The 25365-nt window shown below is 42.4% G+C and overlaps 1 protein-coding gene across 2 annotated transcripts in view; it reads left to right on the forward strand.

The window, feature by feature from the left end:
- The window catches only part of rbm26 (RNA binding motif protein 26), a 33349-nt gene extending 20895 nt beyond the window's left edge, over window positions 1–12454 (forward strand). For both annotated transcript variants that reach the window (XM_080766129.1, XM_080766130.1), the window contains exons 16-22: window positions 636–710; window positions 1481–1648; window positions 2621–2725; window positions 4871–5080; window positions 6261–6347; window positions 7730–7846; window positions 12336–12454. In XM_080766129.1, the coding sequence (XP_080622255.1) occupies window positions 636–710; window positions 1481–1648; window positions 2621–2725; window positions 4871–5080; window positions 6261–6347; window positions 7730–7846; window positions 12336–12425 (852 nt within the window). In that variant the 3' untranslated portion in view covers window positions 12426–12454. The remainder of the gene's footprint in view (window positions 1–635; window positions 711–1480; window positions 1649–2620; window positions 2726–4870; window positions 5081–6260; window positions 6348–7729; window positions 7847–12335) is intronic.
- The last annotated feature ends 12911 nt before the right edge of the window (window positions 12455–25365 follow it).

Raw genomic sequence — 25365 nt, forward strand, 5'->3', positions numbered from 1 at the left:
TACAGTTAACCCATTCTGACCGGGAACCCATTTTGGTGTTAGCATCATGTTATGCTTTAGCTATTGAAAAATAGCAGATCTACAAGCTCATAGCGCGCCACCGAGTGGCGCGCTACGAGCTTGTAGGTCTGCTATTTTTGAAAAATCGAAGAACAACTAACATTTTTAGAATCTGATCTCAGGTCAGAATGGGTTTAATCAGACCCAGTGTGTGTCCAGTGGAAACCTCGTATGAATCTGATCTCAGGTCAGAATGGGTTAAACTCCAAACCCAGAGGACGCTCTGTGAACACACAGGAAATATAGCTTGTCTGCATGTATTCTCATAGACATACATTATATATATAGGATGACCAGAAGTCCCAGTTTGGCAGGATTTGGTGAACAGTTGCACAAACCTCCGCATTTAATAAAGCGCGTTAGAACCAACGGACAGTTAAAGGAGAATTCCATACTAGAATGCTTTCTTACCTTTCTTTGTAGTTGTTACGTCCCCACCAAAGAGGTCCAGGTGTTATTTTGTGCAAAAGCTCCTTTTTGGCTATTTCCCCTACCATAAGCCCTAAATGAATTGCATTGAATTTTTGGCCTGTTCTTTTGGACTTCCTCATAATTCCCCGTGATTCCTTTCACAGGAAGCGCTGAAGCTCCAGCAGGACGTGAGGAAGAAGAAGCAGGAGATCCTTGAGAAGCACATTGAGGCTCAGAAGGTGAGATCTGAACAATAACTACAATATAACTATAATAACATACACTTTAGGTAGAAGGTGAGATCTTTGTTTTCGTGTAAAATAACATACACTTTAGGCAGTGTTCATTTCGTCCACTAAAACTATGGCAAAATGTCACATTCCTTTTGCTTTGAGTAACATGTGAAACTAGGGGGTTTTCATGATTTTGAATCCATTCCAAGCATTAGTTTTGCACAAAATACACTCCTTGGGCTAAAATCAGCCATAGCCACTTGCCCAAATGTGCCCAAAATGTGCTGACCTCATCACATTTGTCATGACGTCTATTAACACTATTAGACTATTTATAACACTATTTATTTTATTTATATGCAGGACATTTGCCTGCTTGTCTAAATGACCATGACCAAAAATGTTGCAGACTTAATGTTGGAGGTTTGATAAAAGGTAATTGTTGGGCATTATGTACAGGTACACTCTACCTTCAGAATATATTAAACCTTGTGAAAGGAAAGGAAAGTTACCATGTTTACCCAGGGTAACTGGACTAAGCTCAAGAACTTGTTTACAGCCAGGCCCTGCTCATAGAACATTTCATGGTAGGGGTTCAATGCCTTGCTCAAGGGCACTTCAGCGGTGGTCATTTTAACGTGCCGGTCCGGGGATACGAACTAGCGACCTTCCGATATCAAGACCGCTCCGCAAACCGTTCGGTACATAATACTCTACCTTCAGAGTATATTAAACCTTGTGATGTGACGTACATTTTTTGTTCCCATCTTCCACAGCTGCTCATCGGCAGGCTAGAGAAGAACAAAGCAATGAAAGCCGAGGACAAGACAAAGATCATGGAGACGTTGGGCGCTCTGTCCAACAGCATCACCAAACTACAGGAGGAGATGAAGGCCGTCTCTAGTGGTACCACCGCCCTGCGCGTCGTCAAGAGCAAGGCCCAGGTAGGAAGCTCTGCTGGTTTCACCCATTCAGGCCTGACCTCGAAATTTAAAAAAAAATCTTCTAAATCCTCCAGTTTTCTGAAATAAATATTTTCACCATTTTTCAAAAATAGCAGACCTACAAGCTCATAGCGCGCCACTCGGTGGCGTGCTATGAGCTTGTAGATCTGCTATTTTTCAATGGCTAAATTATAACAAAATGGGTTAATCTACTATATTTGGATGTTTAAAGGACAACTTTCGTTTTTTTTCAAACAAGGTTCATGCTTTAGGTTGTTATTAGAGAAAGTAAAAGAGTTCATTTTTCTTCATTTGCTGCTTTCTTTCGTTTTAGGGATTTTAGTGGTTTTTGGTGGGGGCATTCGAGCATGGGGCTAAATATGTATTTCTTTACAAAATATTATGGTTTTTTATTTTTTTATTATTTACTACAGTTTTAATATACCCCAGGAAATTACATCTGGCCACAGAAGATCACAGGATCTACTGGTGGGGAACACACTGTGTTATAGGCTCAATATGTCAGTTTGACACATTCAGTAGATCTCGTGATCTACTGAATGAATGAAAGAAAGCAGCAAATGAAGAAAAACTCACACTCATCTTTTACTTTCTCTAACAACTTAAAACATGAACCTTGGTTGAAAAAAACTAAAGTTCTCCTTTAACCCATTTGTATACCTGACGTCGAAATAAATTAAAAAAATCTTCTGAAATACCTTCTTCTATATCAGTGGATATTTCATGTCAAGGACCCCAACAATTATATGTAATTGGCCACCGACCCCCATCTGAAAATATGTTGTTCCAGGGACCGCAAATGATGTGTACAATTGGGCAACTGACCTGTTGTACACAGTACAACACGTAAAAAAAATTGATATCGATATTGTTTCTAGTCTCTAACATTGTCTGGATTTTCTCAGTCAATCTTGTCATGCTTGTGATTGTACTTGGTATTGTTCTGTTCAGGCCCAGAAGGAACTGCTGGATGCAGAACTGGACCTCTACAAGAAGGCGCAAGCTGGAGAGGACACTGCTCTGTTGAAGCTTAGATACACTCAGTTACAGATCGAGGTATGGATGGATGTAGAGGACACTGCTCTGTTGAAGCTTAGATAGATAGAGGGCAGTTCTTTACAAAGTTTTATTTGTGGAAAGAGCACCGCTACTCACATTACAGCCACTTGGGGGCGCTCATGTGCTAATCAATGAGCATGACATTTTTTTGTTTTATAGTTCAGTTTAATGCTTTTAATGTTGTAGCTGTGCCACCTTGATTAAAATAATTTATGATAGATACATAGATACTTTATTTGTCCTTTCGGAAATTTGTTTTGTGCACAGCAGCAGTCATCAGGATATACATAAAACATATATGCAAACAAACGGATCACACGGTACATAGACAATAAAGAAACGGTGCCAACAGAAGGCCACCAGTACCTAGGGTAGGTACCCTCACAAAAAACATGCAGTAATCCTGGTCTCTAAACTGCCTCCCCCTGGCCAGCCGGGGCACCTGATGGAGGGGAAAGGAACTGGTTGGAATAACGTGTTCCTTCCACGCGCTACGTCCAACCAGGGAAACTCCCCCCTGTCAGGTGTAAAGGAGCAACTTGGACACTCAGGCATGAAGGAAGCATGAGTTCAAGTCCGTTGCTCTCCCCTTGTCCCCCATATATGGGGACTAGGTTGGTCTCCCCTTGTCCCCCATATATGGGGACTAGGTTGGCGGAGGGTCTGTAGAGCCCAGGATCACATTAGATGTTTGACACAGGGGTGAAAAATGGGTTACAAAATCGTGGGATAAAAATATATATTAAAAAAAAAGAAGGCCACCAGTCATATAGTTCCAAGAGGCATCACATCACACTTTATGCAACGGAACTGAGACGGGCCTGCTTTTGTTCATATAAGTCCTATACTTATGGGAACAAACGATCTTGAGGCCCTATAGCCTGCAGGGAAGGTACCGTGTACCGTCGCCCTGATGGTCAAAGATGGTATTGGCTGTGTAACGGGTGTGTGTTGTCCCCTTCCTGAGTACCCAACGGGTCTCATACATTGAGGTCATACTCTCAAATCGTACCCCAGCTATTTTGCTGGTACACGTTGATGATTTTATGTTTAAGTTTGTTCTTATTAACCAATGATATTAATGAGCCATACCAGGAAACAAAAGAAAATGTCAATGCACTTCTCCACAAACGGTCGATGGAAAAGTTGCCATAACATTTCTTTTTCCACCTTATACTGTCTCAGTCTGCGCATAAGATGCAGCCTCTGCCTGACCTTTCTTATAGATGGACTGAGTGTTGTTGGAATATCCATGTCAGCTTGGAATCAATCGTTGTACCCTATAGTTCCTCCACAATCACTACCCCGTCCCCACCAAGGACTATTTCACCAGTCCTATAAGGTCAAATATCACCTCCTTAGTTTTTTGAGTGGTGCAACCACTCCTACAATCAGCAATGTCCATGTACCTACCTGTGTGTGTACCTGTGCACATGAGCCTGAGTATGTTACTGATTTATACCAGTAGGGGGCGGCAGAAACAGAGGGAGGGGTAGTGCTGTGTAATGAGAGAGAGATAGAGAGAGAGAGAGGGGGGGGGGGGGGAATTGCACCACTCAGTTCACACGTGTGTGATTTTTAAATTTTTTGATATTCAGCTGAAGGAAGTTGGACTGTTAACCCATTTAGGACTGAGGTCGATAAAAAAAAAAAAGGCTTCTAAATTTTTTAATTTTTTTTTTTTTTTAAACCCATGTCAGTGGTGCTCAACCTTTTATTTTTTATGTCAAGGACCCCCAGAATTATCTCTATTGGGCCACGGACCCCCATCTGAAAATATGTAGTTCCAGGGACCCCCCCCCCCCCCCAGAAGCCAATATTTTAATTAAAAATGTTCGCTCTGAAATATATATATTCAAAAGATTTGTGCCACATTTTCACGACTTTTCAAAAAAAATAGCAGACCTACAAGCTCGTAGCGCGCCACTCGGTGGCGCGCTATGAGCTTGTAGATCTGCTATTTTTCAATAGCTAAAAGTATAACGTAACTCTTAAAACAACCAAAAGGGGTTCCCGGTCAACCCAGAATGGGTTAATAATAATAGCCACGATATTTGGTGTCTTTAATGTTTTAATCTTGTTTTCTCCATTCATTCACCTCCTCCTCACTTTAACCCCGTCCCATCCCATCCCATCCTCCAGGCGGCCAAACGGGGCATCCTGGCACCAGGACGAGGCCGCGGGCTCCATTCTCGGGGCCGCGGGTCCCTCCGAGGCCGGGGGAGGGGTTCCAGGGGCCGGGGGAGGGGCATGTCGCTGCACGCCTCCTCTCACGTGGACCACCGACCGCGGGCGCTGGAGATCTCCGGCTTCACCGACGCGGACCGCGTGGACCTGCTGCCACACTTCGCTGTGAGTGAAGCAGTCGTTGTTTTTGTCAGCTAATTTCTATTTTAGTTTTTAGTCATAGTCTTCTTTGGCATTTAGTTTTAGTCGCATTTTAGTCACCTGGAATGTCTCGGTGTTAGTCTAGTTTTAGTAGACTAGGGGCTGTATTTAGCGTGTCTTAAGTACCAGGTCTTATTCCCTAACTTGAGTAAACTTAAGACCTGGAGGCGTGATCAATGCTCTTTGGCTATTCTGAGTGTCCAAAGAGCATTGACCACGCCTCCAGGTCTTTAGTTTACTCAAGTTAGGTAATAAGACCTGGTACTTAAGACACGCAAAATACAGCCCTAAATGTCAGAAGATTTTAGTCGACTAAATCTACAGGTGATTTATTTAGTCGACTAAAATGTATTTTGGTTGGGCCTTGATGCCGCCGTCGTAATGAGTGTTTTTTACACTTGCTGAAAATAGACGATCTACAAGCTCACAACGTGTCGCAGCGTGACGTGTTGTGAGCTTGTAGATCGTCTATTTTCAGCATGCAACCAAAGTGGTAAAATTACTTATACTGGATCTCTTGTCCACTACTAGTCCCTTCCTAACATTTTAGTCTAGTTTGTATTTGTCGACGAAATTGTCAGTGGTAAAAAGGTAGTCGACGAACATTTTTCGTCTTGGTTTTAGTCGACGAAAACAACACTGAAGTGAAGTGACCTTCAAACTGCATTACTGGGGAGAGAGTGGAAGGGGTTGATATCCAGTTATGTACCAAATACCAATATGGCCTTTTGATGGAAAACCCAGGGTTTTGTTTGATTGATAGAGAGGGATGTAAAATAAAGTGATTTTCCAGTGCCTGCCGTACTTTTATTGAGCAGGAACGAAGTGTATAGCTGGTTCGATTAGCCCATTCTGAACGGGAACCCATCTTGGTGCTAGCATCATGTTATGCTTTAGCTATTGAAAAATAGCAGATCTACAAGCTCATAGCGCGCCACCGAGTGGCGCGATACGAGCTTGTAGGTCTGCTATTTTTGAAAAATCGAAGAATGACTGACATTTTTTTAGAATCTGATCTCAGGTCAGAATGGAAAACTGTCAGGATGTAGAAGACATTTTTAGAATCTGATCTCAGGTCAGAATGGGTTAGGCTACATGTGATCTTCATTTGTTTTTCCATTATTATCGCCTTCCTATTCTGAAGCAATTTGGTGAGATTGAAGACTGCCAGATTGACGAACACGCCCCGAACGCAGTCATCACGTACCGGTCCAGAGCCGAAGCAGAGCAGGTGAGGACCGGTCCAATAAACCAGTGTTGTTTTTGCATAGTTCTCATTTAGTTTTAGTCACATTTTTTAGCCACCTGGAATGTTTTAGAGTTAGTCTAGTTTTAGTAGACTAAATATTACGATTTTAGTCGAATAAAATCTACAGGTGATTTAGTCGACTAAAATGTGTTTTGGCGGGCCTTGATGCCGTCGTAATGAGTGATTTTACACTTGCTGAAAATAGCCGATCTACAAGCTCACAACGCAACACGTTGTGTAACATGACTTATACTGGATCTCTTGTCCACTAGTCCCTTCATAATATTTACACATATATATATATATATATGTCGGGCCGATATTTACATTTTATACCATATCAGAACATGTCCTATCAGCTGCTAAGTTATCCAAATTCAAATTTCCTCCATTTTTGTTTTAAGTTTTTTGTTTCAAATGATCATGCACATATTTAATACTATTTTGGATGTATAAAATGTAAAGGAAAAAACAGACATGTCTAGAATGAAAGGCAAAAATCTTATGACGGTGGAATCGGATGTCTTTTTTTTATGGTACTGAATCAGAATGTTATTTTCTTTGCGAGGAAGACAAAAAAAAACCAAAACATGGGTTGATATGAGCATTCCAAATATCAGAATTTGTATAAGCCTTGAAGAATCCATATCGCAACAACCTCTGTTTTGAACCACACATAACGCAGGCTAATTCTGTCATTGACATGAACCCATACTAGCTCATACATATACCTCATACATGTACCATATACCACCAGCTCATACTGTACATGTACCTTTAGCTTTTGTATTTTCTAGGCATATTATTTGTACAATAGAGCGTTGCAGTCCCGCCCTCTGGCATGACGACGCCAGGCCTAGTGAATGTTTCCCGTAGACATTTCAAACAGTATTTATTTAACCCATTCTGAACGGGAACCCCTTTTGGTGTTAGCATCATGTCGTGCTTTAGCTATTGAAAAATAGCAGATCTACAAGCTCATAGCGCGCCACCGAGTGGCGCGCTACAAGCTTGTAGGTCTGCTATTTTTGAAAAATCGAAGAACGACTGACATTTTTAGAATCTGATCTCAGGTTAGAATGGGTTAATCAGACCAGTGTGTGTCCAGTGAAAACCTCGTATGAATCTGATCTCAGGTCAGAATGGGTTAAAGGCGGTTATGCCGCGGACAAAGCCAACTGGAGTTGTGACAAATCATGACAACAAACACAATATTTTGGACCAAACGAATAATTACAAAGAAGAAAAAACAACAAATATATATACTGCGTTGCTCTATACTCTACTCATTTAGGTGTATACACACACATACACCTGTACTTAATATTTGATTTCTCAAAATGTGTATTAAATCCTTTTTTCAGGCGGCACTTCACGGAGTGACGTTGAACAACCAGCCGCTGCGGTTGGCCTGGCATAAGCCTGCCCTGACGCTAGGGGGCGCCGCCAACGCCGATGAAGTGGAGGCCGAGGATGACGAGGTCAGTGGGTCAGAGGTCACGCTGCAGGGAGTCGTTTTGGTCGTCTTTGCAAACAACAATTTAAAATCCAAACTAGGGACGCACCGAAAGGGAAACTATTCCTGTCAGGTGTAAAGGAGCAACGTGGACACTCAGGCATGAAGGAAGCATGAGTTCAAGTCCGTTGCTCTCCCCTTGTCCCCCATATATGGGGACTAGGTTGGTCTCCCCTTGTCCCCCATATATGGGGACTAGGTTGGTCTCCCCTTGTCCCCCATATATGGGGACTAGGTTGGTCTCCCCTTGTCCCCCATATATGGGGACTAGGTTGGTCTCCCCTTGTCCCCCATATATGGGGACTAGGTTGCTCTCCCCTTGTCCCCCATATATGGGGACTAGGTTGGTCTCCCCTTGTCCCCCATATATGGGGACTAGGTTGGCGGAGGGTCTGTAGAGCCCAGGATCACATTAGATGACTGACACAGGGGTGAAAAATGGGTTACAAAATCGTGGGATAAAAAATATATTAATAAAAAGGGAAATTATTGGCCGAATACCGAATATAGTAAACAGTTGGTTGAAAAAAACCGAATATCCGAATATAATTAATATTATATATATTTTCCTGCCATTGCTGTCATGGCCGTACCTTAAAGCTACCTGATTTATGGCAAAAGAAATGGTTATGGCAAAACTTAACTTAACTTAAATAATAATCACTATTATGGGTCCATAAAACATTTATTCAGCTCTTTTGAATGCATTAATTGCATTTACACTATTCTGTGATATATTTTCTGCCTATTCGGGCCGAAACCGAATAGGCCGAAAATGATTTTTTTTTTGCCATTTTCTGTCGAATATTTTCTGCTGCCGAATATTCGGTGCATCACTAATTAAAAACCATTAACCTAATGAAAGAAAAAACATTCCAACCAAAGTACTTGACGTAACACATTCGACATATCAAATTGAAGCAGGTGCACCTGGACAGGTGTAGATGATTAGAGAATCAGTTTTAAGTGTAGTAATATGATAGTCAGAATCTTCAGCAGCATAACATTACTGTTGCTGAAGATTCTGACGGTCCTCCTGGGTTAGTTGTTACGTCATGCCCAAGTCGAATGGTTCTGATAGTCCCTCCTGGGTTAGTTGTTACGTCATGCCCAAGTCAAAAGGTTCTGACGGTCCTCCTGGGTCAGTTGTTACGTCATGCCCAAGTCAAAAGGTTCTGACGGTCCTCCTGGGTCAGTTGTTACGTCATGCCCAAGTCAAAAGGTTCTGACGGTCCTCCTGGGTCAGTTGTTACGTCATGCCCAAGTCAAAAGGTTCTGACGGTCCTCCTGGGTCAGTTGTTACGTCATGCCCAAGTCAAAAGGTTCTGACGGTCCTCCTGGGTCAGTTGTTACGTCATGCCCAAGTCAAAAGGTTCTGACGGTCCTCCTGGGTCAGTTGTTACGTCATGCCCAAGTCAAAAGGGTCCAGGGTCCGAGGGGTCCCTGGAACTACATATTTTCAGGTGGGGGTCCGTGTGGCCCAATAGAGATAATTCTGGGGGTCCTTGACATGAAAAAGGTTGAGCACCACTGACATACATAGAAACATGGGTTTTTTCAGAAGAATGTTTTAATCTACCTCAGTCCAAAATGGGTTAAGACCATTTCCCCAGAAATGTGTCCTGAAGTTAATCATCCCACTGAGCAGAGGGTCATCTATAGAGAACATCTCAAACCCCCTGGAAATCTACCCGGGCTGTCCAACTGAAAGACACAAAGAGACAGAACCCCAGGGTAATGTAGAGAGGAAATCTACCCAGGCTGTCCTACTGAAAGATACACAGAGACAGAACCCCAGGGTAATGTAGAGAGGTGTCTGTCTACAGTACAGAGACAGAACCCCAGGGTAACGTAGAGAGGTGTCTGTCTACAGTACAGAGACAGAACCCCAGGGTAACGTAGAGAGGTGTCTGTCTACACCAGGCAACTCTGGCCTCAGTCAGTGTCAAAGTGCATGAGTCCACCGTCACAAAGCGACTACAGCTTTGATCCACATAGAGGAGGTCAGGCAGGTAGACCAATCTGCTGTCAGAAACAGGAGTATGGATGCATGGCTGAGGGTTGTTTTACAACACTGAGGGTGAAGAACGGCAGCAGTGGGACAATGTGGGTCTGGACAGATATGGATCCCATGTTGATTTATTTATTTGGCCACGATATTTATTTGGTCTTATTTGGTGAAAACCTTAAAAGTGTATTTGAACGAAATGACTGTGAAGCAGCATGGTTAGAGGGAGCATTACTGTTGTTTAGCGCTGCTTTTCTGCCTCAGGAACTGGCCAGCATAGCAGCACTGTACTACAGTATACCAGAGGATCATTACTATTATACTGGCCAGCATAGCAGCATGGGTGAATCGTCTCATTTATAAGTTACAATTTGCCAAAGCAACACCAGATATGGACCCTTGTGGGGGGTCTTCTTATTCTTTATGCATGCAGAGGAAACCGTTTTTTCTCTTTTAGAGTTTATTTAAATTTAAATGAATTGCCAAACAATGTTCCATTGTCAACTGCCACCGTGTGGCCATAGATGGTAGTTGTAGCTTGCGGCAGCCGGAATTGGGCTCTTTCACTTCCGTTTCCCCGGCTCGCTGACCTCCATTGCAAGAAACGGCTTATGTTAGCGTTGGCACACAATGTTTATCTTTTGCCAGAAACGTTCATATTTGAATCGTGATGGTGTGAAAATTCACAAATAAGATCCCAACCTCGGATGGATGATCAGCACCACGGACAGCGAAACAGCGAGATTAGGTTATAACGGGGCTCTATGGATGCGTGCACATCTAATCTACCTGTTGGAAAAGACAGAGTTTCATGGGGTTGCACCTTTTTTTTCTGCATGTAAACAAAATACTTCTACACAAAATAAAAGAGCAGGCTCTACTCAAAAAAATAAAATAACATACATTTTGTAAATGTGTATTTCCATAACCTTGTGCGTGTCTCTGAAAAAACACAGTACAGACATCGACAACTGACGGGAAGTAATTTGACTCTTTATGTAGTGCAGCAATATTTTCCATGGAAAGGAGACGAGAGGTAAGATTTATCTCTCAGCCACCGCTTGTAGATCGGCTCTTTTACACTAGTTAGTGGATGGATTATAGACAGTTTCCACTTTTTCCAGTTTCTTCGAATTGCGCATGTTTGCAACTAGTTCTACCTGAAAAGGATGATGGCCAATTCTTCCCTCTTCCATTAACCCATTCTGACCTGAGATCAGATTCATACGAGGTTTCCACTGGACACACACTGGTCTCATGAACCCATTCTGACCTGAGATCAGATTCTAAAAATGTCAGTCGCTCTTCGATTTTTCAAAAATAGCAGACCTACAAGCTCGTAGCGCGCCACTCGGTGGCGCGCTATGAGCTTGTAGATCTGCTATTTTTCAATAGCTAAAGCATAACATGTTGCTGACACCAAAATGCGTTCCCGGTCAGAATGGGTTAAGGGAACAACATATTTTCAGATGGGGGGTCGGCGGCCAAATTCATATATTTTTTGGGGTCCTAGACATGAAAAAGATTGAGCGCCATTGACATAGAAACATAGGTTTCTCAGAAAAGATTTAGAAGGCATTTGTTGTCTAAATGAGTTAATGTGACACCGCAGCTATATATGATTGCGCCCAGGACAGAGTGAAAGATAGTGATAAAGACAAGATGAACCGTTGAGCTGATAGTCTGTGTTCTTCTAACAGTTCCAGGATAGAGTGAAAGATGAAAGATAGTGATAAAGACAAGATGAACCGTTGAGCTGAAGTCTGTGTTCTTCGAACAGTTCCAGGACAGAGAGAAAGATAGTGATAAAGACAAGATGAACCGTTGAGCTGATAGTCTGTGTTCTTCTAACAGTTCCAGGACAGAGTGAAAGATAGTGATAAAGACAAGATGAACCGTTGAGCTGATAGTCTGTGTTCTTCTAACAGTTCCAGGACAGAGTGAAAGATAGTGATAAAGACAAGATGAACCGTTGAGCTGATAGTCTGTGTTCTTCTAACAGTTCCAGGACAGAGTGAAAGATAGTGATAAAGACAAGATGAACCGTTGAGCTGATAGTCTGTGTTCTTCTAACAGTTCCAGGACAGAGTGAAATATAGTGATAAAGACAAGATGAACCGTTGAGCTGATAGTCTGTGTTCTTCTAACAGTTCCAGGACAGAGAGAAAGATAGTGATAAAGACAAGATGAACCGTTGAGCTGAGTCTGTGTTCTTCTAACAGTTCCAGGACAGAGTGAAATATAGTGATAAAGACAAGATGAACCGTTGAGCTGATAGTCTGTGTTCTTCTAACAGTTCCAGGACAGAGTGAAAGATAGTGATAAAGACAAGATGAACCGTTGAGCTGATAGTCTGTGTTCTTTCTAACAGTTCCAGGACAGAGTGAAAGATAGTGATGAAGACAAGATGAACCGTTGAGCTGATAGTCTGTGTTCTTTCTAACAGTTCCAGGAAGAGTCGCTGAGTGACGACGCGTTGCTCCAGGACGACGACGAAGAGGAAGACGACAATGAGCCTCGGTCATGGCGCAGATGAAGATGATTGGATCCCCTCCGACAGCCCCCCCTCCCCCCCCCCCCCCCCCCCTCCGACAGCCCCCCCTCCCCCCCCCCCCCCTCCGACAGCTTGCACTTGTGTGGAAGAAAGAGCAGCTGATGCAACAACTTCACACGTTTTCAATGCCTGTTTTTAAATGACGAGGCACATTTGATTTTTTGTCTAAAAACCTTTTTTTTTCTTCCTTTTTTTGCAGAATTATGTACGGTCAGAAGTACCCTAATATGTGTCCGTTTGTTTTGATTCAGTTCGATGTGTTTATAAATTTCAGCAAAATGGTAATTTTTATTCTTACACTGTAGAAATAATAGGTCAATGACATTTTTTTTTAGTTTTTCGCTTAAAGAAATGTTATTTGTTTTGGACGTGAACGGGACAAAACGATTGAAGTGTTAATTTTTGATCAAGCTTAATTAACAGATGAAACAGAAAGAATCTGTAGTATTTAGACCACTGGATAGTTGCTCATGTGTAAATATTTTATGTATGTGTTTTAATGATTTGTATGACAGCTATACATGCTTCTCAATTTCTTTGAATTGTAAAAAAGGAAAAAATAAAGAATTGAAATGGTCTGGAAAAAAATATCAGCTGCAAAAAAAAACAGAATTCATGCGGCAATAAAAAAATGACAAGAAAAAAAAAAAAGTTGATAAAAAAAATGAAGACCATTTCAAAAACACCCTCTTACCTTTTCACAAAAAGAGTATAAATTCCTAAAGAAATTCCACACTTTATTTTTTTTTTAATCTGTGAGATTAAGGTATTCAGTATCATTTTCACATCAAGGTAAGAGAAGATCACCACTGATCTACAGTACTTAAATACTTTTATTAGACCTTTTTTTTATTAGCAAAAAATTATAAAAAGAAAATAAAAAAATATATGCCCCCAATCTAGGTACCAGCAAAGCTAATGAAACCTTTGTGTTGTACTATGTTTCGTTAACAGGTGCAGTCTTATCAGCAGGATTGTACCAGCACCGTCCATGGCACCTTTTCACAAGAGGCTGCAACCATGACAAAGAGACAAACAAAGAACAATTAATGAATGTATTGAATGAATATCATGGAAAAGTTCATTTTTTTTTCTTATGGAAATGCTGATTTTCCTTTTCCAGCAGCAGCAGTTGGTGGTACTCTGGGTCCACAGCGCTAAAACTACTCGTGAAAGGTTAGACGATGCTATATTTTTGTGCTTGATTGGCCATCCAAACTTGCCTGACCTTAACCCATTCTGACCTGAGATCAGATTCATACGAGGTTTCCACTGGACACACACTGGTCTGATGAACCCATTCTGACCTGAGATCAGATTCTAAAAAATGTCAGTCGTTCTTCGATTCTTCAAAAATAGCAGACCTACAAGCTCGTAGCGCGCCACTCGGTGGCGCGATATGAGCTTGTAGATCTGCTATTTTTCAATAGCTAAAGCATAACATGATGCTAACACCAAAATGGGTGCCCGGTCAGAATGGGTTAAACCTCCATAGATAAATCTATGGTGTTATATTGTTTATATAAGAGGAAGATGAGACACCAGACCCCGACATTACAGACTATAGCTGACAACTTATCAAAGCAACCTGGGATTTCATGACGCCTCAGTCATGTATAACGGGCATGTCAATACACTGGCATTGACATATTTTGTGTAAAAAAAAAGGTATCCAATGCCAAACTAAAACAAAAAAAGTTGAAGTATTTCACTGTGTAAGAAACTAAATATTTTAATTACATTAGGCTACAGGGAAAAAAAGTAAAACGATTCCACGATACATAGGGCGGCTGTGGCTCAGGAGGTAGAGCAGGTCGTCCAATGATCCCTGGGTCGGCGGTTCGAATCCCGGCTCCTGTCCACATGTCGAAGTGTCCTTGGGCAAAGACGACACTGAACCCTACACTGCCTCCAATGAGTCGGTCAGTGTGAGGTTTCCACCATTGGTGTGTGAATGTGGGAAGTAAAGTGTAAAAGCACTTTGAGCACTTGGAAAGGCGCTATAAAAATGCAATTCATTATTCTATTCCGTTTTTGGAATTTACTTGAATATTGTATACCATAATTGGCAAAAGGCAGAATCTTAATTCTGACATGATTTCTGCAGTGCCTTGTCAAGAGCTCTGGGCTGGCGTTAACCCATTCTGACCTGAGATCAGATTCATACGAGGTTTCCACTGGACACACACACACTGGTCTGATGAAGCCATTCTGACCTGAGATCAGATTCTAAAAATGTCAAGTCGTTCTTCGATTTTTCAAAAACAGCAGACCTACAAGCTCGTAGAGCTTGTAGATCTGCTATTTTTCAATAGCTAAAGCATAACATGATGCTGACACCAAAACGGGTTCCCGTTCAGAATGGGTTAAAACGGCTCTCATTCGAAAACGGTTCGATTACTGAGCACGTCAGAAATCTATATTTCTTTATAAAATATTTAGAAGGGGGAGGCTGTGGGGTAGACATGTCCACCTGCCAATCATGAAAAGGGATTCCCTGAATTCCTGATCCATCCCGGAGGTTTCTTCCTTGTCTTGCTTCCTCCCACATGGGTTTTCCATGGGAGTTATTTTCCCCCCCTTGCCTGATTTGTAACTGATTCAGACAGAGGAATAATAAATAAAAAAACTGCACATATAATTAGAAATGTATCTGATGTAGTAATTCTGAATAACACATTCTTAACCCATTTTTGGCGGGAACCCCTTTTGGTGTTTTTTAAACATTGTTATAATTCAGCTATTGAAAAATAGATCTACAAGCTCAGAGCGTGCCACAAGCTTGTAGGTTCTGCTATTTTTTTAAAGTCGTGAAAATCTTTGAATATATATTTCGGAGCGAACATTTTTAACTAAAATTTTGGCTTCTGGGGGGGGGGGGTCCCCTGAAACTACATATTTTCAGATGGGGGTCCGTGGCCCAATAGAGATATGTCTGGGGGTCCTTGACATAGAAAGTAGAAACATGGGTTTTTCAGATTTATTTATTTAGAAGCCTCAGGACTAGCTATTGTGCGTATTGCTTTGTCCCTTTAACCGTTAAAGGGACAAAGCAATACGCACAATAGCTAGACGTGGCCCAATAATCGCTGTGCGCACACTCGCGTGCACGTGCCTTTTTCTTGGGTTTGTGTCCCTGCCCCCCCCCCCCCCCCCCCCCAGTTTATTATCTACACGGCCCTAGGCTGGAAGTGACTAATACAGCACACATAGATCATTTATAACACGAAAGGTAGGGATGCACAATCAATCGATCTGCAACTTTGGCACCCATTTTGACCTGAGATATACCATGCAACTTAAGTTAAAAAAAATCTGAACTATCCCTTTAAAGAAAAAGGAATGTTAATGGTATAGGATCACAAGAACCCCTTCATTAAAAGAAAAGCCCAATACCGACAGCCGGTCAGCAGGTGGATTCATGAATATATGTTTAGAGGCTTTAGTTTAGACCATATTTTAGGCCAATAAAAAAAAGACTATACCAAATTTCCCACCTTGACTGACGGACTATATTGAGTTGTGCTTGAAATGTAGGCCTACCTATTCTGCCTAGTGTTAATAACCTACTGTTAATACATCAATTAGGAAAATAAATAAATGATCAAGTTGTTTGAACTAATATGTGCATCTGTTGGCCTTATGAATTGGGTAATAATGTCTTGTTAGAAGTCGTGCGACTGGCTCAGGAGGTAGAGCAGGTCGTCCAATCATCCCTGGGTTGGCGGTTCGAATCCCGGCTCCTCCTCCTGTCTACATGTCGAAGTGTCCTTGGGCAAGACGACACTGAACCCCAAATTGCTCCCGATGTGCTGGTTGGTGCCTTGCATGGTTTCCGCCGCAATCAGTGTGTGAATGTGTGTGTGAATGGGTATGAATGTAATGCACATCTATATGTAAAGCGCCTTGGATAAAGGTGCTATATAAATGCACCATTTACCATTTAAGTCTGCAATCTGCACTCAGAATCAATGTTATTGTATAACCAGTGTAAACTTGTATTGCAATATACGTATCAGTCAATACGATGTAGCTTAATGAGATAACAGCCAATGTTTCAATATCCTGCATCCCTAACAAAAAGATCAAAATTCACCCCCTAATTTCCTTAGAACAACTTTACATTTGTATTTTCAATTTAGACAAAACAGGATTGTCTTATATTTGGAGTTGGACCAACAACAGCCAACCTCGAAGATTATAGAAAAGACCCCCGTGACCTCTCCTCTAGTGCCACCATCAGGTCAAACCTTCAAATGCAACACACTTAGGGCATTGTAGCACTTTGAAACATTATTGAACTTCTGTTTGTTTCAGTCATTATTCTAATGTTAATGTGTTATGATAACAGTAGATGTGATCACTACTGCTGCCTGCCAGGAATAGATGACCTCTGACCCCAGACCGTGCCTACATGACCTCTGACCCCAGACCGAGCCTGATGACCTCTGACTGCTCTGAGACCAGAAGGCGAGAAGGCAGGTGGTCAGCAGGTTTTTTTTTTGCTATGGTTTATCAGTTTCATTATATCTGCTGCCAGGGTGGCCGTATTTCCCAGTTTCATCATATTGTAACGAGCATTCTTATTGTTTTCCCCTGTTTAGGGTTGTGAGGCCCTTGGCTTTAGACCATAAATGTCAAACTCAAGACCCGGGGGGCCAAATCAGGCCCGTGAATGAATTATCTTTGGCCCGCGGGATGATATTTAATTAGTATTAGAACAACTGGCCCTCTGGTATATAATTGCACGGACCACCATAATACTACAAGTCCTGCTTTGTGACGATCATAGAACAGGAAACTGAGCTTAATAATAATAATAATGCATTTTCAGTTTTAAATGCATTTACTTTTTTGCTTTCTGCCTGGGACGTCCTCCTGACCTATGGGACGTCCTCCTGACCTATGGGACGTCCTCCTGACCTATGGGACGTCCTCCTGACCTATGGGACGTCCTCCTGACCGCGGTGCCCCGTGTGTTGAAACACAGTCCGGCCCTCGACTTGTACCAATTTATTTATTTTGGCCCACCGTGTGTTTGAGTTTGACATCCCTGCCTTTAGACGGTTGTAATCGGGGCTGTGCTGGCTGTAGTATTTCAAATTGCCAAACTGCTAATTGTTTACACAATATAAGGCTATGCCTATATTATTATTGCAATCTTTTTGCACATTGTGTAAGCCAGTTATAGATGACTGTAAATAGTTGCTCTCTCGACCTGGGGAGAAGCTGCACAGCTTCTCCCTAGCGTTCTTCAGGCGTCTCATTTGAATAATGGGACAAATAACCAGATATCGTCTAAACATGTTCTAGTGTGGCTGGGCCCACCCATCGTGCTCGTTGGGCCCACCCATCGTGCTCGTTGGGCTCGCGTTGGATAATTGCGAGAAATACGATTTGTGCTCTCGTGTTCTTTAACCCATTCTGACCGGGAACCCATGTTGGTGTTATCATCATGTTATGCTTTAGCTATTGAAAAATAGCAGACCTACAAGCTCATAGCGCGCCACCGAGTGGCGCGCTATGAGCTTGTAGGTCTGCTATTTTTGAAAAATCGAAGAACGACTGACATTTTTTAGAATCTGATCTCAGGTCAGAATGGGTTAATCAGACCAGTGTGTGTCCAGTGGAAACCTCGTATGAATCTGATCTCAGGTCAGAATGGGATAAGCTGTTTATCTTGTTGATCCTTTTATGTTGCCCTTTCCTCCACAACACCCCCCCCCTCCCACACACATCCCCCCCTACCATCTCTTTGTAAGGGAATTTTAAATCAAATGCCCCCCCTCCCATCGCCTCATTTACCTACTGGGGCACTATCGTGGGAAGGGTCTTGAGAGACAACGTGAGACAAACATGATGTTCCCGTTATAGCTTTCATTCTTTGGAAAACGCAAATATTTGTGTTTGTATCTGATTTCCTCAGAGGTAGATATAGAGATAGCACCGATCAATGTAGTTTAGCCCATTCTGGACGCCGGGAATCCCTTTTGGTGTTATAGCATTATGTTATGCTTTAGCTTTTGAAAAATAGCAGATCTACAAGCTCATAGCGCGCCTACGAGCTTGTAGGTCTGCTATTTTTGACTGACATATAGAAACAGCTTTTTCAGAAAACTGTCAGGATGTAGAAGACATTTTTAGAAACTGATCTCAGGTCAAAATATGTTATACTTTAGCTATTGTAAAATAGCAGATCTACAAGCTCGTAGCTTGTAGGCCTGCTATTTTTGAAAAAAATCAAAGAACGACTGACACAGAAACACAGCTTTTTCAGAAAACTGTCAGGATTTTTTTTAGAATCTGATCTCAGGTCAAAATGGTTAGAAACAGAGCCCTGAGCTGGCCTCATGGAGCAACGGTGTTGTCTGTCTGTCTGTCGGCCTATTGCATGTTCCTGGTATAGCAGTGATGTGATTATTCTGCTTCCCCGTGTTGTTGTCAGAGTGGGAAGAGGATGTTTTTCTGCTCCGTGTGAGCTCTGAGAATATTAATATAGGCTAAATGAGTTTACAGCACCACCGTCATGCCTTCTGTAGATCTGCACTTGATGATTTTTGCCAAAGAGACAAAATGGGATGAAAGTATATTCTCTCTTGAAGCTCTGTTGATGTTTTCCTGTTTTTACAGAATATGCAATTGGATAAAAAAAAATGGAAAGAAAATTCTTTAATGGGCCACAAAAAGTCAATAAAATAAAATAAATAAGCCATAAGGATTTTTTTCAAGTTTAAATGTAACACTTTTGTTTGTGAATAATCGGTCAATGTCTGATTGTTTCTGTAGTTGAAGCCCCTCCCCCAGGGCTCCAGAATGCGGTCAAACGGATATACAGCAACAACTGGGGCAAGTCATAAAATTGCATATTTGTGATGTATTTATTCAAAAATTATTTGAATAATGTCACATTTTTTCACAACATGAAAATACACCCAATTAAGCAATTTGAGTTATCTCATTGAGAAAATATAAACTAACACGTAGCCTAAGGTGTTTTTTTTTATTTTACTTTTCAACGTATTCAAGAAAATAAGCAATTTTGTGGATGGGGTAGATTTGAACATTTTAAGGTAAACTCAGGTTTAACCCATTTAGGTCTGACGTTGACATTTTAAAATGTCCTTTTTTCTGAAAAACCTCATGTTTCTGTATCAATATTTAATGTTAAGGACCGCAAAAATTATATGTAATATGCCACCGCCCATCATCTGAAAATATGTTGTTCCAGGGACCCCCCTCCCAGAAGCAAAGATTTTAGTTAAAAACTGAAACTCTGAAAGAATATATATTCAAACATTTGCGTCACATTTTTAACGATTTTTCAAAAAATAGCAGACCTACAAGTTCATAGCGCGGCACTCGGTGCCGCGCTATGAGCTTGTAGATCTGCTATTTTTCAATAGCTAAAGTATAACATAGGGCAACAATGCTTTAAAACACCAAAAAGGGGTTCCCGCCCAGGATGGTTTAAAGTAGGTTATATGCTGGTCTCCTCCAGTAAACACTGACCCCTCCCAGCACAGCCCCTTCATACTCCTTCTTGCTCCCTTCACTACTATGCCAGTTTCTCTGTATATCGGCATTAATATTTCATGCGATCGTGGGCCTCCATAAGCAAATTTCTAGTCCCCAGCAAGTTGAGCCAAAAGCATGATTAATTTAGTATTTATACCCCGACAACCCTTTAACCCATTCTGACCTGAGATCAGATTCATACGAGGTTTCCACTGGACCCACACTGGTCTGATCAACCCATTCTGACCTGAGATCAGATTCTAAAAATGTCAGTCGTTCTTCTCGATTTTTTCAAAAATAGCAGACCTACAAGCTCGTAGCGCGCCACTCGGTGGCGCGCTACGAGCTTGTAGATCTGCTATTTTTCAATAGCTAAAGCATAACGTGATGCTGAACACCAAAATGGGTTCCCGTTCAGAATGGGTTAAACAACACAGGGCCCCCAGCCACACAGCAGAGCACAGTTTGAGACAAAACCACCACCAGCCCCCTAAATCATAATCAACATAGTAGTAATTCCAAATCATTTGAGTTCGGGGACCCATTTTTTTTCTTTCTTTCTTCTTCTGTAATATACCAGCTGTACAGTTTTTTTTGGGGGGATGAATTGTTGTCTCTGCGTCGAGCAGTGCATTCATTCAGTTAGCCTTTATACTTACCAAGAATCATTTGGTTTTCATTGTTATTTTTTTTTCTGCTTTAACCCATTTTGTGCGGGAACCCCTTTTGGTGTTATAGCATTATGTTATATGCTTTAGCTATTGAAAAATATCAGATCTACAAGCTCATAGCGCGCCACCGAGTGGCGCGCTACGAGCTTGTATAGGTCTGCTATTTTTGAAGAATCGTGAAAAGTGACATGATTGAGAGCGACTGACATAGAAAAACACGGCTTTTTTTTAGAGGACATTTGCAGAATCGTTCCCAGGTCAAAATCGGTTAAGACACAAACCGTTCTTTTTTTCCGTTCTTTATTTTTGTAACGCTCTCCATCACTTGTTGTCCTTCTCAGTGGACGGTGTTGACAGGAGATGCTGCTGGATGAAGACTTAACAGGGCTGTGTAGGAGACCCTCCTCCTGGCCTCTGTTGGAGCACACATCACATCTTAACAGGACTGTGTAGGAGACCCTCCTCCTGGCCTCTGTTGGAGCACACATCACATCTTAACAGGACTGTGTAGGAGACCCTCCTCCTGGCCTCTGTTGGAGCACACATCACATCTTAACAGGACTGTGTAGGAGACCCTCCTCCTGGCCTCTGTTGGAGCACACATCACATCTTAACAGGACTGTGTAGGAGACCCTCCCCCTGGCCTCTGTTGGAGCACACATCACATCTTAACAGGACTGTGTAGGAGACCCTCCCCCTGGCCTCTGTTGGAGCACACATCACATCTTAACAGGACTGTGTAGGAGACCCTCCTCCTGGCCTCTGTTGGAGCACACATCACATCTTAACAGGACTGTGTAGGAGACCCTCCTCCTGGCCTCAGTTGGAGCACACATCACATCTTAACAGGACTGTGTAGGAGACCCTCCTCCTGGCCTCTGTTGGAGCACACATCGCATCTTAACAGGACTGTGTAGGAGACCCTCCTCCTGGCCTCTGTTGGAGCACACATCACATCTTAACAGGACTGTGTAGGAGACCCTCCTCCTGGCCTCTGTTGGAGCACACATCACATCTTAACAGGACTGTGTAGGAGACCCTCCTCCTGGCCTCTGTTGGAGCACACATCACATCCCAGGTAACCCTGCTAGTCAGGGCAACGCCATCAATAAATGAAGACATAATGCTGGCCCGGCTGGCCCAGCAGACCACAACACCAGAGAGATGCATTTGCTCTGCCCTGTAGCGTAGCAGTACTACTATAGCCTCTATACCACTGAAAACATGATGGGGACATTTGACTATTTTGTTTTAACCCATTTTGGACTGATGGCGATACAAAAAAAAGGCTTCTAAATCCTAACAGTTTTCTGAAAAACCCCATGTTTCTATGTCAGTTGTGCTCAACCTTTTTCATGTCAAGGACCCCCAGAATTATCTCTATTGGGCCACACGGACCCCCATCTCAAAATATGTAGTTCCAGGGCCCCCCCCCCCCCCCAGAAGCAAATATTTGAGTAAAAAATGTTCGCTCTGAAATATATATTCAAAAGATTTGCACCACATTTTCACGACTTTTCAAAAATAGCAGGCCTATAGCGCACCACCAAACCTGCTATTTTTCAATAGCTAAAGTATAACGTAATGCTTAAAACACACAAAAGAAAGGGGTTCCCGCCCAAAATGGGTTAAGTACAGTATGCTTAGAATATATATATATATATATTTCTTTTTAACCTTATCAATTTTTTATGTACAGTCTACTGTGGTTAAGTGACAAGAAAATGAAGAAATAGAGTTTGGAGTTACATAAAATGTTGACAACCTAAGCTGGCCGCAAAAGTGCATCGGTACAGTGTATGCTCTCAATCCTTCTGATGCTATTGGCTGGTTTTAACCCATTCTGACCTGAGATCAGATTCATACGAGGTTTCCACTGGACACACACTGGTCTGATTAACCCATTCTGACCTGAGATCAGATTCTAAAAAATGTCAGTCGTTCTTCGATTTTTCAAAAATAGCAGACCTACAAGCTCGTAGCGCGCCACTCGGTGGCGCGCTATGAGCTTGTAGATCTGCTATTTTTCAATAGCTAAAGCATAACATGATGCTGACACCAAAATGGGTTCCCGTTCAGAATGGGTTAAACGAGCTACTAAATATCTGCATAAATGCGGCATAACTAAATGATCATATATTATCGTGTGTAGAGACACTTGAAGGGCTAATAAGTGTATGATCTTTTCTTTGTGTTTATATTTCAGTAGATTTATTCCTGGTTGCCGTATATCTGCACGGGAGCCATCCTGTCCCCTGTGAGCAGAGAGGTCTCGTACCGGGGTGAGTCTTTTTACAACATCATTAGGCTGCACACTAAACTGATCGCTGTACAGTTGAAGCTCATTAAGCCATAATGGACTGAGGTCGATTTTATTTTAAAAGGCTTCAAAATCCTAACATTTTTCTGGTGGTGCTCAACCTTTTTCATGTCAAGGACCCCCAGAATTATCTCTATTGGGCCACGGACCCCTATCTCAAAATATGTAGTTCCAGGGACCCCCCCCCCCAGAAGCCAATATTTTAGTTAAAAATGTTCGCTCTGAAATATATATTCAAAGATTTGAGGCACATTTTTCAAAAATAGCAGACCTACAAGCTCGTAGTGCGCCACTCCGGTGGCGCGCTATGAGCTTGTAGATCTGCTATTTTTCAATAGCTAAATTATAACATAATGCTTAAAACACCAAAAGGGGTTCCCGCCCAGAATGGGTTAATGATTATCTCTGTGCATAGCGAAGCAGCATTCCACTGTGCGCCATAACGTTCCAACTCCTTCCTCCTTCCTTCCACCCTTCCTCCTCCTCCTATCCTAGCATTGATTGGCGCTGTGATTTGCAGCATGTAATTGGATGCTCTGTGACAGGGTGTAACTGAGGTTAAAGATGGCAATTTAATTATGTGTCAGAGGTCACATTATAGACTGACCCTTGACCCCTATCACTATAGAGGAGACTCTACCAGACTCTGTGACAACGTTCTGTTATTGTTTGAACCGACTGACGAGAGAGAGACAGGTCTAACAGAGAGACAGGTCTGACAGAGAGACAGACAGGTCTAACAGAGAGACAGGTCTGACAGAGAGACAGGTTTAACAGAGAGGCAGACAGGTCTAACAGAGAGACAGGTCTAACAGAGAGACAGGTCTGACAGAGAGACAGACAGGTCTAACAGAGAGACAGACAGGTCTAACAGAGAGACAGGTCTGACAGAGAGACAGGTCTGCCAAACTCTTCTCCCTTCTGGCTCCAAAACTATGGAATGCACTTCCCATTGCAGTCACAACTGCAGCCTCACTCGCAATCTTCTGCCCTGGTCTGAAAACCCACCTTTTCAGACTCCATCATGGCCATAGCACTTACCCTAGCCCCAAAGTTATTAGTGCAGCCGCGCCCGGCAGCCGGAGAAAACTATAGTTCTCAACAGGCCCGAAAATTAAGGCCCGGCCCTCATCAAACCCTGTAAGAGAATGTCCTCGCTGCCACCCTTAGATCTCCATATATGGAGCTGACCTGTTCTGACATTCCATAATGTTGATCTGACCTCATCAAACCCTGTACTGTACACTCAAGACACGCTCCTTATATGGCCAGTACAGAATTCATTCCATATGTTGATCTGACCCCCCCCCCCAGCGCTCGCCCAGCAGTCTGCTGTCAACGAGGCGGATGTGTGCACGCGTGTGCGTGCGTTCTCACCCTTTAGGCGTCTTATCTTACTTGTGCTTTAATAACTACATAAAGGCTCATATTGTAAATAATGACGGTTTGAATTATGCTGTTAAATGAACCGCAGCGACCTTCGGGGAGCGGTTATAGGACTAATACGAGTGCCATTGTGTTCAGAAAGTTACACAGAGAGCCCCTGATGGCCTTGTTTCTAACACAGCTTAGATTATTCATCGCACTATAACAGTAATACTTCCAGGGACACGGTCGTGCACCGTGCACGTGGCTTTGACTGTGTGAGTGAAACACAACGTCCGTTCTGTCATTAGACCCCTGGGTGCAAAAAACACAGACTAACATTTCTATTGCTGGCCAGATATGCAAATTATAAGGGGGCATTTGTATATATGTACAAATATGTACCCGTGGTCGGTCCACATGGCCTAATGGCCTCCCTCCCCTCCGGCGAGCTCAATGGTCTCATTTAGATATCTGCCTGGTTTATTATGGGAATAAGTCACGCCTGGCTTGTTACGACCCTCTGGGTTCTTGTTTTCTGCTGCGTAGTTTAGATGTGTGGCGCTCAATTAGGTCCGCCTGCCTGGCTGGCTGCCTGGCGGAGTTAACCCGTTTAGTCCTGACGTCGAAATTTAAAAAGTGTCTTTTAAAAAGGGTTCTGAAATATACCTCATGTTTCTATATCAGTGCAGGGTGCTCAGTATTTCATGTCAAGGACCCCCAGAAGTATCTGTATTTGTCGAGGACCCCCCATCTGAAAATATGTTGTTCCAGAGACCCTCCCCCCCCCCCCCCAGAAGCAACGATTCAAGTAAAAACGTCCTCTCTGAAAAAATATATTTTTCAAAGATTTGCTCCACATTTCATAAATAGCAGATCTACAAGCTCGAGTCAAGCCGAGTGATCTGCTATTATTGGAAGAAAAAAAAAAAATGCTCCACATTTTCACGATTTTCAAAAAAATAGCAGATCTACCAGCTCGTGAGCTTGTAGATCTGCTATTTTTCAATAGCTAAAGTATATAACATAATGCTTGAAACACCAACAGGGG

Source organism: Protomyctophum bolini (assembly GCF_963924005.1).
Source record: "Protomyctophum bolini genome assembly, chromosome: 1".
Lineage (NCBI taxonomy): Eukaryota > Metazoa > Chordata > Actinopteri > Myctophiformes > Myctophidae > Protomyctophum > Protomyctophum bolini.